Here is a 16,791-nt window from a genome sequence, read left to right on the forward strand (position 1 = left end):
CAATGAGGCTCCGGGAATATCCTGCAGTGAAGCCCAGGAAACCCACATGGTCAGGAAGACAGACACAAGGGAATCATGTCAGTACGGGAATGGGAATGAAATGAGGTTTACAGAATTTAACATTGTCTGGGAGGGTATGACAGGGTCAGAGCAGGAGTGAAAATATTCCAAATTAGTCTGTGTAGAGAAGTTTGTATGTCACTTACTGAATCATGAAGAAGCTGGAACAGCAACATCAGAAGCTGAAAAAATAAAAATACAATGTGAGAAATAGAATAAGATATAAAGTTAGACAGTGTGAGATATTCTCTCTCACTCACTGCACCCCAGGATTCAATCACCCTCAGCGTTAACTAACCAGACTCACATGGTATAGCACAGAGGGAGTCAAGGGTGAAGGAGAGGTGGCTGAGGGATTGAAAGAGGGTCTGTAAAGTGTGGAGAGAATGAGAGGAAAATGGAAGTTTGGGGTTCTCTCTTTCTTCAGTTCCTCACCCTTCACTCCCTCACTGGATGGTGATATAGTGGACAGTGAGGGAGTGAAGGGTGAGGAACTGAAGAAAGAGAGAATGGGAAATAAGGATTGAAGAATGAGATTTAGAAGGAGAATGAGTGGAGAGATAGAGATGAAGGAAAAGAACAACAGGAGACCATGGAGTGAGGACCTTCAAGGAAAGGTCATGACGTTTGAGAGATGCAGCATCACTGTTCCCCTAAGTCACTGCAAAAAGAAGGTATTTCTTCAACTTCCAATCCCTCTCCCATCATTCCCAACACTCTGTCCCCTCAGTCACTTACTGGGAGCTGTTGTGTAGGTCTTGCTTGGTGAACCTGCAGAAACAAAATAAATGTCCATTAGGATGGGGAATAATCCATTCTCAGAGAGTGAGAAAACAACAAGTGTGAGGGGATGGAGATTGTGTCAGAAATCCTCATTCCCACACTCCCCTCCATCCTTACACCTTATGGAGACTCTGGAGATCTCTCCCATCCCATTGATATTCAGTCAGTGAGGATGAGAGTGTGCGTGATGGGTTTAATGATCAATATTAGACTTGGTCGGGGCCAATCACACAAAAAAAGATCAGACAGGGAACAAGTTGTTTGTGTGTGTGTGTGTGTGTATGTGTGTGCAGAAGGGCTTATGCCGAAAACATTGATTCTCCTGTTCCTTGGATGCTGCCTGACCTGCTGCGCTTTTCCAGTAACACATTTTCAGCTGTGTGTGAATTCAGTCAGTTCCATTCCCCACAGTGCCCTGTCCTCCCAGTACTGGAGACTCCTCCACACTCACTCTGTCCCCTCAGTTCTACATTTCCCTCTCTCTGATTCTTACCTCTCCACGGCCTTTTCCAGATGATTATTCCGAATATTGCAGCCATTGCAGAGACTATTCCAAAAACAATGATAAGATGGAAATGCTTCACTCTGTTTTCTGGAATTTCTGAAACACATTGGAATAATATCAGGATTATCTCTTTTCCAGGATCCATTCCCAGTTCTGTGTTGATTGGGGTCAGTTTTAAGTAAACCCACCCATTGGGAATTGAAGGGATTGGTTGAAATGCTGGTTTGACTCTCACCCGATTTCACTGTCCAGTAAACTCTCCAAAGATCCCACTGATGGGGGTGTAAACATGATGTTGTTCCAATCCTCGGGGTTACTTTCCCACACAGTTCAGTTTCCATTCTCCCCAATGTCTCTGTGTCCTGTCCTTGTTCAATCCCTCAGGATACATTGGACAGTCCAGAAGGCAGCATCACCAATAGCTTTCACATCAAACCTCAAAGGGATGAGGAATAAACTGACCGTGGGAAATTAGGCTGAGCTAATCATGAGGAAAACGAGCAAAACCTTCCAAAAAAGCACTTAGCACAATCCCAGGACCAAGTGTGAGACTATTAATCGAGAGACCCAGCTAATGGTCTGGGAACCCAGGTTTGAAATGTACCATGGCAGATGGTGTAATTTGAATTCAATGATGTCAGAAATTAGGAATCGAATGAAGGCCGTGAGATCATGGCCGACTGCTGGAAAAACCCAGATAGTTCACCAATGTTCATTCGGGAAGGAAACTGCTTACCTTCTCTGGTCTGGCCTATGTGAGACTCCAGACCCACAGAAATGTGGTTGACTTTCAATTGCTTTCCCAGCAATCAGGGATGGGTAATAAATGCCGGCCTAGCTAGTGACACCTATGTCCCGTGAATAAATTTTTAAAATCTTAGTCCTAATCGACTGCAGTGAACCCATCACATGAAATAAGTGAAAGAATCCAGCTCAAATAAAGTTCCCACAAACGTCCAGAGACTGAGAGACTCTGAGACAAGGATCTGAAGGATAGCATGAATGAATTTGTGAAGGCGAGCTCATGTCTGACGCATCTCAATGAATTTGATGAGTGTCGTGATTGTAATGAGGTCAGCCAGAAGGACCTCATAGAAGATGTGTTCCCTGATTGGGGCTGTTAGTCTGGTCCAATCAGGGAACCCTGGCTGACAAGGAAAAAGAGGAGTGTCAGAGATTCTAACGTTTGGCTGCTGTCACTAATGAAGCTGTGCCAGAGCCAAGGACTTTCCACAAATAAATGAACTGTGAATTGATGATGGGATACTGGCATCTGTGGACTTATTTCAGTGGTGATGAAAATAAAGCACATTTCTGAAGAAACCTGCTCGCAACAGTTGTCTTTGAGTTGGGGTAAGCATTTCTTGGAACATGCCATTATTTGGGATCAACCTTCACTATTGCCCAGCGGGGCCCAGCATAAGGATAGAATGTGTTATTTTTTCCAGGTGAACAACACTGAGGTCATTGAAAAGCAACAAGTAATTCTCCTGATAGCCCATGGAACCACAGCACCTTCTGTTATTAGGAGCCTAACTTTCCCTGAGGCACCAGAAACTCAAACCTTGCAAGAGATGATGGATTTAGTTAAAGAATATGACAACCCCAAGCCTCCTTTAATTAGAGTCATAGAGATGTACAGCATGGAAACAGACCCTTCAGTCCAACCAGTCCATTCCGACCAGATATCCCAATCCAATCTCGTCTCACCTGCCAGCACCCGGCCCATATTCCTCCAAACCCTTCCTATTCATATACCCATCCAAATGCCTCTTCAATGTTGCAATTGTACCAGCCTCCACCACATTCTCTGGCAGCTCATTCCATACACGCACCACCCACTGTGAGAAAAAGTTGCCCCTTAGGTCTCTTTTATATCTTTCCCCTCTCACCCTAAACCTATGCCCTCTAGTTCTGGATGCCCCGACCCCAGGGAAAAGACTTTGCCTATTTACCCTATCCATAGAAAGGAGACCAGAATTGCACACAATATTCCAACAGAGGCCGAATCAATGTCCTGTACAGCTGCAACATGTTCTCCCAACTCCTGTACTCAATACTCTGACCAATAAAGGAAACCATACCAAACACCTTCTTCACTATCGTATCGACCTGCGACTCCACTTTTAAGGAGCTATGAACCTGCACTCCAAGGTCTCTTTTGTTCAGCAACACTCCCTAGAACCTTACCATTAAGTGTATAAGTCCTGCTAAGATTTGCTTTCCCAAAATGCAGCACCTCGCATTTATCTGAATTAAACTCCATCTACCACTTCTCAGCACATTGGCCCATCTGGTCAAGATCCTGTTGTAATCTGAGGTGACCCACTTCGCTGTCCACTACACTTCCAAAATTGGTGTCATCTGCAAGCTTACTAATCGTACCTCTTATGCTCGCATCCATATCATTTATGTTTCTGAGATGCTATCAGTTTTACTTAGCAATTCAAGAACCGGGGAATCCATGTCAGGATTTTTGACAAGGTTAAGGTGACGAGCAGAGGCATGTGACTTTGGTTTATCCCTTAACGAGATGCTTAGATATCATTTGGTGTGTGGTATGAATGATGTAACTATAGAAAAGCACCTACTGGCTAAAGCCCAACTGGACTTCAAACAGGCCCTACAACTGGCTTTATCATTGGAAAATATGGCAAGTGGAGCATACGAGTTGCAGAGTAAAACTGAGCTTGGGAACACCACTTCAGTGCAGTCAATTGAATAGCCACATTCAGGACATATCCTGATTAGAGGGATCTCGGTCAGCCCACAGCAAAGCGCCAAAATATAGCTAAGCCTTGGCTGAATGGTTAGACTTTTCTTCAGGATCCGAGTCAGCAAGCCAGTATGTGGACTCAAAAGAAAGAGAGTCCTACCAGACATAAATTCAGTCAGAGAACTCATAGGCTGGCATCCAGGAGAGGGCACAGCCTGGTAAGTCCATCCTGTTTGGAACAGTTACATTACTTAGCAACATCCAAATCAGAACCAATCAAAATCAGTTTCTGGGTATATGGTCACCCAGTTCTAATGGATGTCAATACAGGTGGGACTGTGTGAGTGAGCACAGAAGCAGTCTTTAACTAAACTTGCTCTGGACTCCAACCCTTAAGTTTGCACAAAACTTCAACTGGGCTAAAAACCTTTAGGAGGGAACCTTTACAGATTAAGGGTACAACTTCTGTTCTGGTCTCTTCAAAAAAGCAACTGGTTCAGTTCCCAGTTATTGTACTAAAAGGCTCAGGCCTAAGCTTGATTGAGCAAAATTGATTGAGAGAGATTTACCAAAATTGGCTCAACAATTTTTCAATTAGAAAATGGCTGCTTGAGTGAAGTCCCAATGAAATAACCAGATGTCTTCCAGGAAGGCCTTGGGACTATCAGAGGAGCTAAGGCCACTTTGCATGTTGACCAGGAAGCATATTTGTAAGGCCCGCCCACTGCCATTTGCCCATAGCAAAGCTGGCAAGAGGGCTCTCCTTCATGAAGCCGGACATGAATCACACTTACTTGAAATTGTGTTTAGATGAGGATTCCCAGAATATGCTACAATTAATACACATAAGGATTTGTACAAATATATGCAAATGCTATTTGGAATATCCTTCACCCTGTTCAATTTTTAAGTGCACAATAGAGGACATTTTACAAGGTCTATCCCAGGTCATCACTTATCTCAATGATATACTAATAACAGGAAAGACTAATAAGAAGGACTGAGAAAATCTGGATGTAATCCTTAGACATTTCTCCAAGGCAGGCATATACCTGAGATGGTTCAGGACTCAAAGAGACCTATTTGGGCTACAGAGTCAACAGGTCTGGATTGCATGCATTGGGGAAAAAAAATGAGGGTGTGATAAAGGTTTGGATGGTGAGGAATTTGTGTTCAAGAAAATTTTCTATATCAATATGTAAATGTTCTAGCTAGAAAAGTTGCAAAACTGGAGCTGTTCTCAGGAAATAAGGCAGGGCAAGTGACTGCAGTGTTAGTAGGGGAATACTTTGGGACTAGTGATCCGAATTATATTAGGTTTAAAATAGTTATGGGAAAGGATATGCCTTCCATAGAAGTTAAAGTTTTTAATTGGAGTAAGGCAAATTTTAGTGGTATGAGACAAGAACTTTGAGAAGTTAATTGGAGGTCTGTGATCTGTGGTGTTCTACTTTTGTTTGTCATTTATATGTTACTTGGATGAGTGCATAGGAGGTACAATTGGTAAGTTTGCAGACAACGCTGAAATCGGTGGTATAGCAGACAGTGAAGAAGGTTATCTGAAATTATAAAGAGACCTTGATCAATTGAGTCAATCGGCTGACAAGTGGCAGATGGAATTTAATGGATAAATGAGAGGTATTGCATTTTGGGTAAAACAAACATGGACAGGACTTACACCATTAATGGTAGGGCCTTGGGTAGTGTCATAGAAGCCTCAGATTTCAAAGAATTTTGCACCTGAAATCTGTGTCATAGTTAGTCAGAGTGATGAAGAAGGCATTCAGCACGCTTGCCTTCATTGCTCAGACCTTTGAGGACAGGAGTTGGGACATCATGTTGAGATTGTACAGGTGGTTAACATAGACACATAGGTGGTTGGTGAGGTCTCTTCTGGATAATGTGCACAGTTCTAATCACCCTGTTATAGGAAGGAGATTACGAAACTGAAAAAGGATCAGAAAAGATTTCCCAGGGTGTTGCCAGGAATGAAGGATTTGAGTTATAAAACCATGCAAGATCGGCTGAGACTGTTTTCATTGGAGCATGTGAGATTGAGGGGTGACCTTATAGAAGGTTATAAAATCACGAGGGGCATTGATAAGATGAATAGCAAAGGTCTTTTTCCAACACGGGGCGTTCAAAACTAGGGATATATTTTTAAGGTGAGAAGCAAAAGATTAAAAAAGGACATGAGGGGCAACTTTTTTTTACAGGGTGGTTTGTGTGTGGAATGAAATGCCAGAGGATGCAAAGACATTTGCATAAGTACACAAATAGGAAAGGTTTAGAGGGCTATGAGCCAAACACAGGCAGGTGGGGCTGGTTTATTTTGGGAACGTGGATGGTATGGACTAGTTGGACTGAAGGGTCCATTTCCATGTTGTATTACTCGATGACTCTGATTAAAAGTGCTCCGGCTTCCATTTACATCCAGAAGCTTAGGTTATTTCTTGGGCTGGTAAATTATTATGGAAAGTTCATACATAACCTAAACTACATCCTGCTAGCTTTGCACCATCTCCTAAAAAAGGGTCAGCCTTGGAGATGGTCACAAAATCAAATCAAAGCTTTCAGTGAAGTGACAAAATGGCAATCCTCTTCTAAGATGCTGGCACACTATGAGCTCAGGCAAGATCTGGTGTTGACATGCAATGTACAAAAGCAGGGTGGTATTAGCTCAAAGGTGGCCCAATGGAGAGGAATGCCCAACCGTGTATGCATCCAGGACTTTGGCTAATGCTGAACGTAAATATGCCAGACAGACAAAGAAGGATTGGCAGTCATATTTGGAGTCAGGAAGTTCAACCAATATCTTTATTGATAGAAATTTGTGATAATAATGGACCATAAAACTCTACGAGGTCTGGTTGAAGAGGACAAGGCAGTACCACCCATAGCTTCAGGCCAAATTCAGCATTGGGTTCTGATATTAAGTGCCTCTAATTACAAGTTGGAACACCGTCCTGGAGGCCAAGTAGTGATTACAGATATATTGAGCTGCTTCCCACCGGCAGATATACAATCGCTGGTACCATCAATGGAAAAACCTGTGGTGGTCTTAAATTTTGTGTACACACTTCCAAGCACAGCTGATAATATCAGACTTTGGGTGCAGAAAGATCCGGTCCTGGCAAAACGAAAACAACTGGTGGTGATGGGAGAAATGAAAGGGCAATCACAACCAGAATCGAAAGCTTTTTGGACCCAGAGCGACCAGCTCACAGTAGAGGACAGCACAAGTGATTATCCTGAGCAATGGTCATCACCAGATACTGGCTGAACTCCACCAGAGTCATCCAGGGGTCTCCAAAATGAAGATGTTAGTGAGAGGATATGTCTGGTGGCCAGGCTTGGATACAGACATAGCCACACTAAAAAGGCCAGTGCCCAGTGTGCTAAAAAGAACAAAAATTACTGTCAGCAGTTCCCCACATCTGGAACTCAGTCAGTGCGACGGTCCTGAACAAGAATGATGACATATGAAAGCCTGCAAATCTGCAAACGGCATGGGAACAAACCATGCCCAGTTCCACAGAACAGTAGGAAAGGCTCTGAACCCATGGGTTCACCATCATGAGATTCTGAATCTGAGATGGACATGGAGGATGTAGCCGCATCAATGTCTTTGCCTGCGGAAAAAGAGACTGAGTTCCTTCCAAGGGGTTCCTCTCATAAAAGCCAAGTTCCCGTGCATTACATACTGCCTATACTGCACACTGAGTTTGGAGGAAGGACTTGATGCAGTGTTAAAATGCCCCAGGAGGCTCCCTAAGAGAAAAGGTCAACCTATGACTTCAGACTCAGAGGGGGAGGGATATTGTGATAGCAATGAGGTCAGCCAGGTGGATATCATAGAATATGAGTTCCCAGATTAGGACTGTTTATCTGGTCCAATCAGGGACCTCTGGCTGACAGATAAAGAGGAATGTCAGACATTCTGACACACTGAGAGTTGTCTCTGAGGGAGCTGGACTAGTGTCAAGGACTTTCCATGTGTCAATAAAGGGTGACTTGGTTAAAAGATATCGGCTTCTGTGGAGTTATTTCAGAAGTCACCCCATAATCCTAAAGATTTTAGGCAACACCAGCATATTTATATGTTTTCATTATTTAATCCTTTTAGCTTCATCACTTCACAAATACTATGGGTTTATATTTTTTAAATTAAGAAACCAAAATGAAAAGCCAAGTTCAAACTAGTAGGTTTGACAAGAGATTAAAAGATTGGGTAAATTAGAAAAAAGTGATCAATTGACACATGCCTGGGTTATAAGAGACTCTAGATTGTCACAGGAATTGAAGTATGAGTGTTGCAAATGGGCGACACAGTGGCTCAGCAGTTAGCACTGCTGTCTTGCAGCGCCAGGAACCCAGGTTCGATTCCAGCCTCAGGCTGTGGGGAGTTTGCACATTCTCCCTGTGTCTGCGTGGGTTTTGTCCGGGTGCTCTGGCTTCCTCATACAGTCCAAAGATGTGCAGGTTAGGTGCATTGGCCATGCTAAATGGCCCATAATGTTAGTAAATATAGGGTGGGGGAATGGGTCTGGATGGGTTGCTCTTCGGAGGGTCGGTGTGGACTTGTTGGGCAGAAGGACCTGTCTCCAAACTGTAGGGAATCTAATCTAATCACTTGAGATCCTAAAAAGGGGGAGCTTCAGTAACAGAGTCCTGTAGGGTGAGTTTCAGTAACAGGATCCTATAGGATGAGTATCAATAACAAGGTCCTATAGGGTGAGTATCAGTAACAGGGTCCTATAAAGGGGGAGTTTCAATAATAGGGCCCTATAGGGTGAGTATCAGGAACAGGGTCCGATAAAGGGGGAGTTTCAGTCATAGGGTCCTATAGGGTCAGTTTCAGTAACAGGGACCTATAGGGTGAGCATCAGTAACAGGGTCCTATAGGGTGAGTTTCAGTAACAGCATCCTATAGGATGAGTATCAATAACAGGGTCCTATAGGGTGAGTATCAGTAACAGGGTCCTATAAAGGGGGAGTTTCAGTAACAGGGTCCTATAGGATGAGTATTAGTAACAGGATCCTATAAAGGGGGAGTTTCAGTAACAGGGTCCTATAGCGTGAGTTTCAGTAACAGGATCCTATAAAGGGGGAGTTTCAATAATAGGCTTCTATAGGGTGAGTTTCAGTAACAGGGTCCTATAGGGTGAGTTTCAGTAACAGCGTCCTATAGGGTGAGTATCAGTAACAAGATCCTATAAAGGGGGAATTTCAATAATAGGGTCCTATAGGGTGAGTATCAGTAACAGGGTCCTATAAAGGGGAAGTTTCAATAATAGGCTTCTATAGGGTGAGTTTCAGTAACAGGGTCCTATGAAGGGGGAGTTTCAGTAACAGGGTCCTATAGCGTGAGTTTCAGTAACAGGATCCTATAAAGGGGGAGTTTCAATAATAGGCTTCTATAGGGTGAGTTTCAGTAACAGGGTCCTATAGGGTGAGTTTCAGTAACAGCGTCCTATAGGGTGAGTATCAGTAACAAGATCCTATAAAGGGGGAATTTCAATAATAGGGTCCTATAGGGTGAGTATCAGTAACAGGGTCCTATAAAGGGGGAGTTTCAGTAACAGGGTCCTATAAAGGGGGAGTTTCAGTAACAGGGTCCTATAGGGTGAGTGTCAGTAACAGCGTCCTATAGGGTGAGTATCAGTAACAGGATCCTATAAAGGGTGAGTATTAGTAACAGGGTCCTATAAAGGGGGAGTTTCAATAATAGGCTTCTATAGGGTGAGTTTCAGTAACAGGGTCCTATAGGGTGAGTTTCAGTACAGGATTCTATAGGGTGAGTTTCAGTAACATAGTCCTATAAAGGGGGAGTTTCAGTAACAGGGTTCTATAGGGTGAGTTTCAGTATCAGCGTCCTATAGGATGAGTATCAGTAACATGGTCCTATAAAGGGTGAGTATCAGTAACAGGGTCCTATAGGGTGAGTATAAGTAATATGGTCTTATAAAGGGGGAGTTTCAATAATAGGGCCCTATAGGGTGAGTATCAGTAACAGGGTCCTATAAAGGGGGAGTTTCAATAATAGGGCCCTATAGGGTGAGTTTCAGTAACAGGGTCCTCTACAGGGTGAGTTTCAGTGATAGGGTCCTATAGGGTGAGTTTCAGTAACAGGGTCCTCTACAGGGTGAGTTTCAGTGATCGGGTCCTATAGGGTGAGTTTCAGCTACAAGTCATAATTTGGAGATGTAGAGCATGAGGAATGTGTTGGGTGACATTTTTGTAATTTAGGAAAGACAAGAATATGAAATTTAATAATAGCACTGACCATCATTATAAAAACAAAATAAAGCACAAAAGAGAGGGGAAGAAGAAAAAACCCAGACATTCTGACACACTGAGAGCTGGCTCTGAGGGAGCTGGACCAGACTCAAGGATTTTCCACATGTAAACCACGAGTAACAGGATTCTGGCTTCAGTGGAGTTATTTCAATGAGGAGTTCTTGAACATGGTTGATAAGGGAACGTCATTCATATGGCTCCACATGAAAGATTATAAATTATGATTTCACAATATGAGAGGCAATGGAATTGGAGGTAATCTTTGACACAGAATTTGAATTATTTGGGAAGTAGGAGACTGATAATGAAGACATTTGGAATGTCCTCCCATTGTTTCAATGTGATCAAATCTATTCCCCAAGGATCGGCCCTGGCACCTCAGTTTTTCACATCTATATCATTGAGTTTGATGAAGGAAGAGAGCACTGCATATCCAAGGTTATGAATCGAACAAAGTTAGGAGGAACCGTGAAGTGTCATTGACAGATTCTGGGACTGAATTCCATTTCCCACTGATGTCCTAATGCTGATAAATGTGAGATTATCCATCTTCAGTTTGAGACGAATTGGAATAAAAAGGGGATATGAGATAGCTTTGGCAAATACAGTTAAGGAGAATCCAAAGGGTTTTTCCAAATACATGAAGGACAAAAGGGTAACTAGGGAGAGAATAGGGCCCCTCAAAGATCAGCAAGGTGGCCTTTGTGTGAAACCACAGGAGATGGGGGAGATACAGAATGTGTGTTATCTTGAAAAATGTCCAGATTACAGAGGAGAAAGTGCTGGATGTCTTGAAAAGCATAAAAGTGGATAAATTCCCAGGACCTGATCAGGTATAACCTAGAACTCTGTGGGAAGCTAGGGAAGTGATTGCTGGGCCTCTTGCTGAGATTTTGTATCATCGATACATAACCACAGGTGAGGTGCCGAAAGACTGGAGATTGGCTAACGTGGTGCCACTGTTAAAGAAAGTTAGTAAGGACAAGCCAGGGAACTATAGACCAGTGAGCTTGATGTTGGTGCTGGGCAAGTTGTTATGGGAACCCTAAGGGTCAGGATTTACATGTATTTGGAAAGGCAAGGACTGATTAGGGATAGTCAACATGGTTTTGTGTGGGAAATCACGTTTCACTAATGTGATTGAGTTTTTTGAAGAAGTAACAAAGAGGTTTGATGAGGGCAGAGCAGTAGACGCCATCTATATGGACTTCAGTAAGGTGTTCGACAAGGACCCCAATGGGAAACTGGTTAGCAAGGTTAGATCACATGGAATATAGGGAGAACTAGCCATTTTGATACAGAACTGGCTCAAAGGTAGAAGACAAAGGGTGTTGGTGGAGGGTTGTTTTTCAGACTGGAGGCCTGTGACCAGTGGAGTTCCACAAGGATCGGTGCTGGGTCCACTACTTTTCTTCATCTATATAAACGATTTGGATGTGAGCATAAGAGGTATAGTTAGTAAGTTTGCAGATGACACCAAAATTTGAGGTGTCGTGGACAATGAAGAGGGTTACCTCAGATTACAACGGGATCTTGACCAGATGGACCAATGGGCTGAGGAGTGGCAGATGGAGTTTAATTTAGATAAATATGAGGTGCTACATTTTGGGAAAGCAAATTTTAGTAGGACTATACACTGAATAGTAAGGTCCTTGGGAGTGTTCTGAACAAATAAACCTTGGAGTGCAACTTCGTAGCTCCTTGAAAGTAGAGTCGCAGGCAGATAGAATTGTGAAGAAGGCATTTGGTCGGCATTTCCTCTATTGGTTAGAGTATTGGGTACAGGAGTTGGGAGGCCATGTTGCGGCTGTCCAGGACATTGGTAAGGTCACTTTTGGAATATTTCATGCAATTCTGGTCTCCTTCCTATCAGAAAGATACTGTGAAACTTGAAAGGGTTCAGAAAAGAGTTACAAGGATGTTGCCAGGGCTGGAGCATTTGAGCTATTGGGAGAGGTTGAATAGGCTAGGGCTGTTTTCCCTGGAGTGTTGGAGGCTGGGAAGGGGGGTGGGGGTGACCTTACAGAAGTTTATAAAATCATGAGGGGCATGGATAGGGTAAATACAAAAGGTTTTTCCCTGGGTTGGTGAAGTCCAGAACTAGACGGCATAGGTTTAGGGTGAGAGGGGAAAGATATAAAAGAGACCTCAAGGGCAACTTTTTCACACAGAGGGTGGTACGTATATGGAATGAGCTGCCAGAGGAAGTGGTGGAGGCTGGAACAATTGCAACACTTACGAGGCATTTGGATGGGTATATGAAAAGGAAGGGTTTGGAGGGATATGGGCCAGGTGCTAGCAGGTGGGACTAGATTGGGTTGGGATATCTGGTCAGCATGGACGGGTTGGACTGAAGGGCTTGTTTCCATGCATTTGGTACTCTGCAAATAAACTCTGTTTTGTTTAAAGTTGCATGGTTTGACCAATTGCATCACTCCTGGGATATCCACCTTACATCTATCAAAACAACTAAAAAAGTTAGGGTCTGGGATACCTTCTTAAAACATTTTAAGGTGGTCTGGTCTGGTCAAGAATACAGTCTAAGGACAGATCATATCGACCAGCCATGTGTTTTCACATGATGAGCAGGATGAAAGATGAGCTGATCAAAGTGTTTGCAGGGAGGTGATAGCTTATTTACAGCAAACCGATTTTCTCTACTTGCAGAATCTGGAACAAGAGAGCTGCATCTTTAAGCTATGGTTAAAAAGAGGGAAAATCATGGTATAAATCAGGCAGCAGAAATCTGGAAACATGCCCCACACTAAGTCTGTGGATGTTCTACTATCATGCAGACTGGTCCATGTGTAGACATTTCCATCCATACACACTCACACAAACTTGCCTTTGCATAGAAACACGCACATCATACATGGGCACACCCACACAGACCACTCCCACAAAAGTGCACACCTACACAATAACACACCTACATACACACACAGAAAGACATAGACGCACTCCAACACACATAGATACACTTACCCTCATCACACACATACATAGACACACCCAGGCACAGACACAACAGACATATCCACTCACACACAGAGAATTGCACACACACTGACACGTCCACACACAGACACACACGCAGACAAACATGTCCATACACAGATGCATACTTACTCAGTAACATGTACACACAAACATATCGACATACAGATACACACTACTTGTTGTGACAGCAGTTACAATGCGAGCTGAGAGTGGAATCTGAGATCACAAGGTGAGGTCTATCCGTAATGTGAGAATGTTTGAAGAACAGTATTGTGCGCTTCATCTTAGGCTGTGTCTGCTGTCACATGGGAGATCATGCTGTATTTGCTGTATGGTATAATTAGTTATGAAATATTCTGTAATGAACTGACTGATTGTCCATTGAGACTCCAGCACTGCCTAAGATGAAGTGGCACTAGAAATCAGTCTTGTTGATGATCACCAGTCAGAATGATCGGTGGCAGCAAATATACCACCAATAAATGTGCAGTGCGGGGAATCAATATTTAAATGTCATTGAGGACAGTCCCTTACCCCACTGATAGAGCTGGGCCTCTGCCAGGCTGCTGTGTTCAATTTGACAGGAGTATTGATCCTCATCCCCAGCATTGATCTCAATCTCTTTCTGGATCTGATGGGTCCCATCATGGTTCGGTCGAACCCCCGAGGATTGGGTCTCAGTCTTAACCTCTCCATTCCTTAGCCAGGTCACCTCAATGTCTACAGGATAAAACCCAGTGACCAGGCAGGAGAGAGTGAGTGGCTTGTCCTGACCATTGGGCTCCCTCCTGGAGATGAACACTTCAGGCTGAACTGTGATGGGAAAGGGTGAAAACACAAACAGTAGACAGATACTGAATGGAATGGGAGAACGGTTTCATAGATCAGTGAGGTTAGATCAGAACATGGAACAAAACTGAAATACATACCTTTCCTTGAGAAATATTCCTTTCCTGCTTGCAAATACTTCTTCAAATATTCAATGGAAATTTCTTGCAGATTTGATTCCCAGTAGTTGTTCCAGGCTTGATCCGAATCCCATTTCTCTTTCGTTTGCACTGCAAAGTGATTTGCTGCGACCCACCTCATTCTGTCTGGTTCTAAACTAATGTAATCCTTTCCATCAAATCCAAAACTCATCCATCTCTTCATGGAGCCGTCATCACTGACCTCAACAGAACGGATCCATTGGAAAACATGAATTCCTGTGAGTGACCAACAGGGGTCAGTAATCAATCATTAATAGATAATCAGAATCTGATTAGAGGGAGTGGGGAATGTTATATCATTTAGAAATGGTGAATGAGTGTCACATTCTGATCAGAAGGAAAAGGGGATCTAATATTAGATATAAATTGGGATCAGTGTCACTGATTTGGGTCATAACATTTCATGGACAGATGACATATAAAAGAATCAGAGGCGTGGTAATGGTGAGGGATGACACGGTTAATCAAAGATGGTACATGTGCAATAGTCACAAATAATCTTGGTTTCAGAGATTGAGACGTTGAATATCAGATCAGGTGGAAGTGAGGGATAGTAAGGGGAATGAATTATTTGCAGCAGTGGTCCCTAGTTCCGTGAACAGTAAACACAGTGAACTTACAGGAAGTAATGCTGATTGCGGTGACTACAATACAAAGATAATTGTAGTCAATTTAATTTACACAGCAAGTGAAAAAATAAGATTGACACTGGTAGGTTGGATGAACAGGTCATAGTTTGCTTTTGAGCAAGTTTTTCTTTCAAGAAGCACATTCAGGAACCAACAAAGAACAGGTTATGTTAGCCTTAGAATTGTGTAATGTGACAGGATAAATCGTGAACCTCAGAGCAAAGGTACATATAGAAAGCAGCAAACACAAATATAAAGAAAAATTCTAAGGGAGTACTGTGGTTAACAAAAGAAGCTACTGAAGCATCAAAGTCAAGGAAAAAGCACAGAATTACTTAAAGGTGAATGGAAGATCAGATGATTGGACAAAGTCTAAGGAGCAGCAGGGAACGGTTCAAATATTAATCAGTTAGAAAGAAAATAATGAATGAAAAGCAGCTAGCTATGTATGTGAAAATGGACAGCACTTTATTACAGGTATTAAAAATAGAAAGATTATGTCAAGTTAGTGCTGGTCCTCTCAAGAGTGAAATGGGAATTTAATAAGAAAATGGTGAATGAAATAAAGACATAATTTCCAGTTGCCTTCACTACAGAGAGTATAAAACCAGTTGAGTCTTAGCTGTAAACCAGGAAGTGGAAGGGGGAGAGGAACTTGGTTAAATGACAATCATTGGGGAAGGGATATTCAAGAGGTGATGGTGAGGTGCTGGCAGTGGTACTATCACTCCAGACTGGTAATCCAGAAATTCAACTGATGTTCTCAGGACTCAGGTTCAAATCTTCCTGCGGCAGATAGTGGAATTTAAATTTAATAAAAATACCTGGGATTAAGAAATAACTGATCACCATGAAGCCATTGTCAATTGTCAGAAAAACCCATCTGGCTCACTAATGTTCTTCAGGTACAAAAACCAGCCATCCCCACCTGGTGACTCCAGACCCATAGCAATGTGGTTGACTCTCAACTTCCCTCTGAAATGGCAGAGCAAGCCACACCGTGTAACAATCACAATGAAGTCTCAAGAAGAAATGGAACTGGATAGACCATCTGGCATTGACGTAGGCACTGGCAACAACAACTGCAGAGTCAACTCTGTTGACCCTCCAAAGACCTCCTCATGAACATCGGTGGATAGTGCCAAAATCAGGAGGGTTGTCTCACAGACTAAGCAAGCAACAGCCTCATGGAATCATAACTTACCGACAATGTCCCAGACACCACCGTTGCCATCAGTGGATATGTCCTGTCTCAACGGCAGGACAGACCCAGCAGAGGTCGCAGCACGATGGTTTATAGTTGGGAGGGAGTTGCATAAGGAGTCTCCAACATCAGCTGTGGACACCATGAAGTCTTATTTCTTCAGGTTAAATATGGCAAGAAAACCACCTGCTGATTACCGTGGACCATCCTCCCTTGGCTAATGAATCAGCAGTGCCCCATGAGCGTCGGAGGCTGAAGGGTGACCTTATCGAGGTTTACAAAATTATGAGGGGCATGGATATGTTGGCACAGACGGGCTGGACTGAAGGGTCTGTTTCCATGCTATGACTCTATGTTGAACAACACTTGGAGGAAGCATTGAGGGTGGCAAGGGCACAGAATGTATTCTGGGTGGGAGATTTCAGTGTCCACCAACAAGTGTGGCTTAGTAGCAGTACTACTGATTGAGCTGGTTGGGTCCTAAATGACATAGCTGCTAGACTGGGTGGTGAGAAAACCAACATGAGGAAAGAACATACTTGACCTCCTCCTCATCAATCTGCCAGCAGCAGATACATCTGTCCATGTCAGTGTTGATACGAGTG

The 16,791-nt window shown here is 43.2% G+C and overlaps 1 protein-coding gene across 1 annotated transcript in view; it reads right to left on the bottom strand.

Annotated features, from left to right (window-relative positions):
• The window catches only part of LOC140455474 (class I histocompatibility antigen, F10 alpha chain-like), a 31,265-nt gene that overhangs the window by 688 nt on the left and 13,786 nt on the right, over nt 1–16,791 (bottom strand). The window contains exons 3-7 of the mRNA XM_072550384.1: nt 14,294–14,569; nt 13,899–14,177; nt 1,337–1,444; nt 799–831; nt 207–242 (exon numbers count right to left, since the gene is read on the bottom strand). Of these exons, the coding sequence (XP_072406485.1) occupies nt 211–242; nt 799–831; nt 1,337–1,444; nt 13,899–14,177; nt 14,294–14,569 (728 nt within the window). The 3' untranslated portion in view covers nt 207–210. The remainder of the gene's footprint in view (nt 1–206; nt 243–798; nt 832–1,336; nt 1,445–13,898; nt 14,178–14,293; nt 14,570–16,791) is intronic.

This window comes from Chiloscyllium punctatum, chromosome 30 (genome assembly GCF_047496795.1).
Source record: "Chiloscyllium punctatum isolate Juve2018m chromosome 30, sChiPun1.3, whole genome shotgun sequence".
NCBI lineage: Eukaryota > Metazoa > Chordata > Chondrichthyes > Orectolobiformes > Hemiscylliidae > Chiloscyllium > Chiloscyllium punctatum.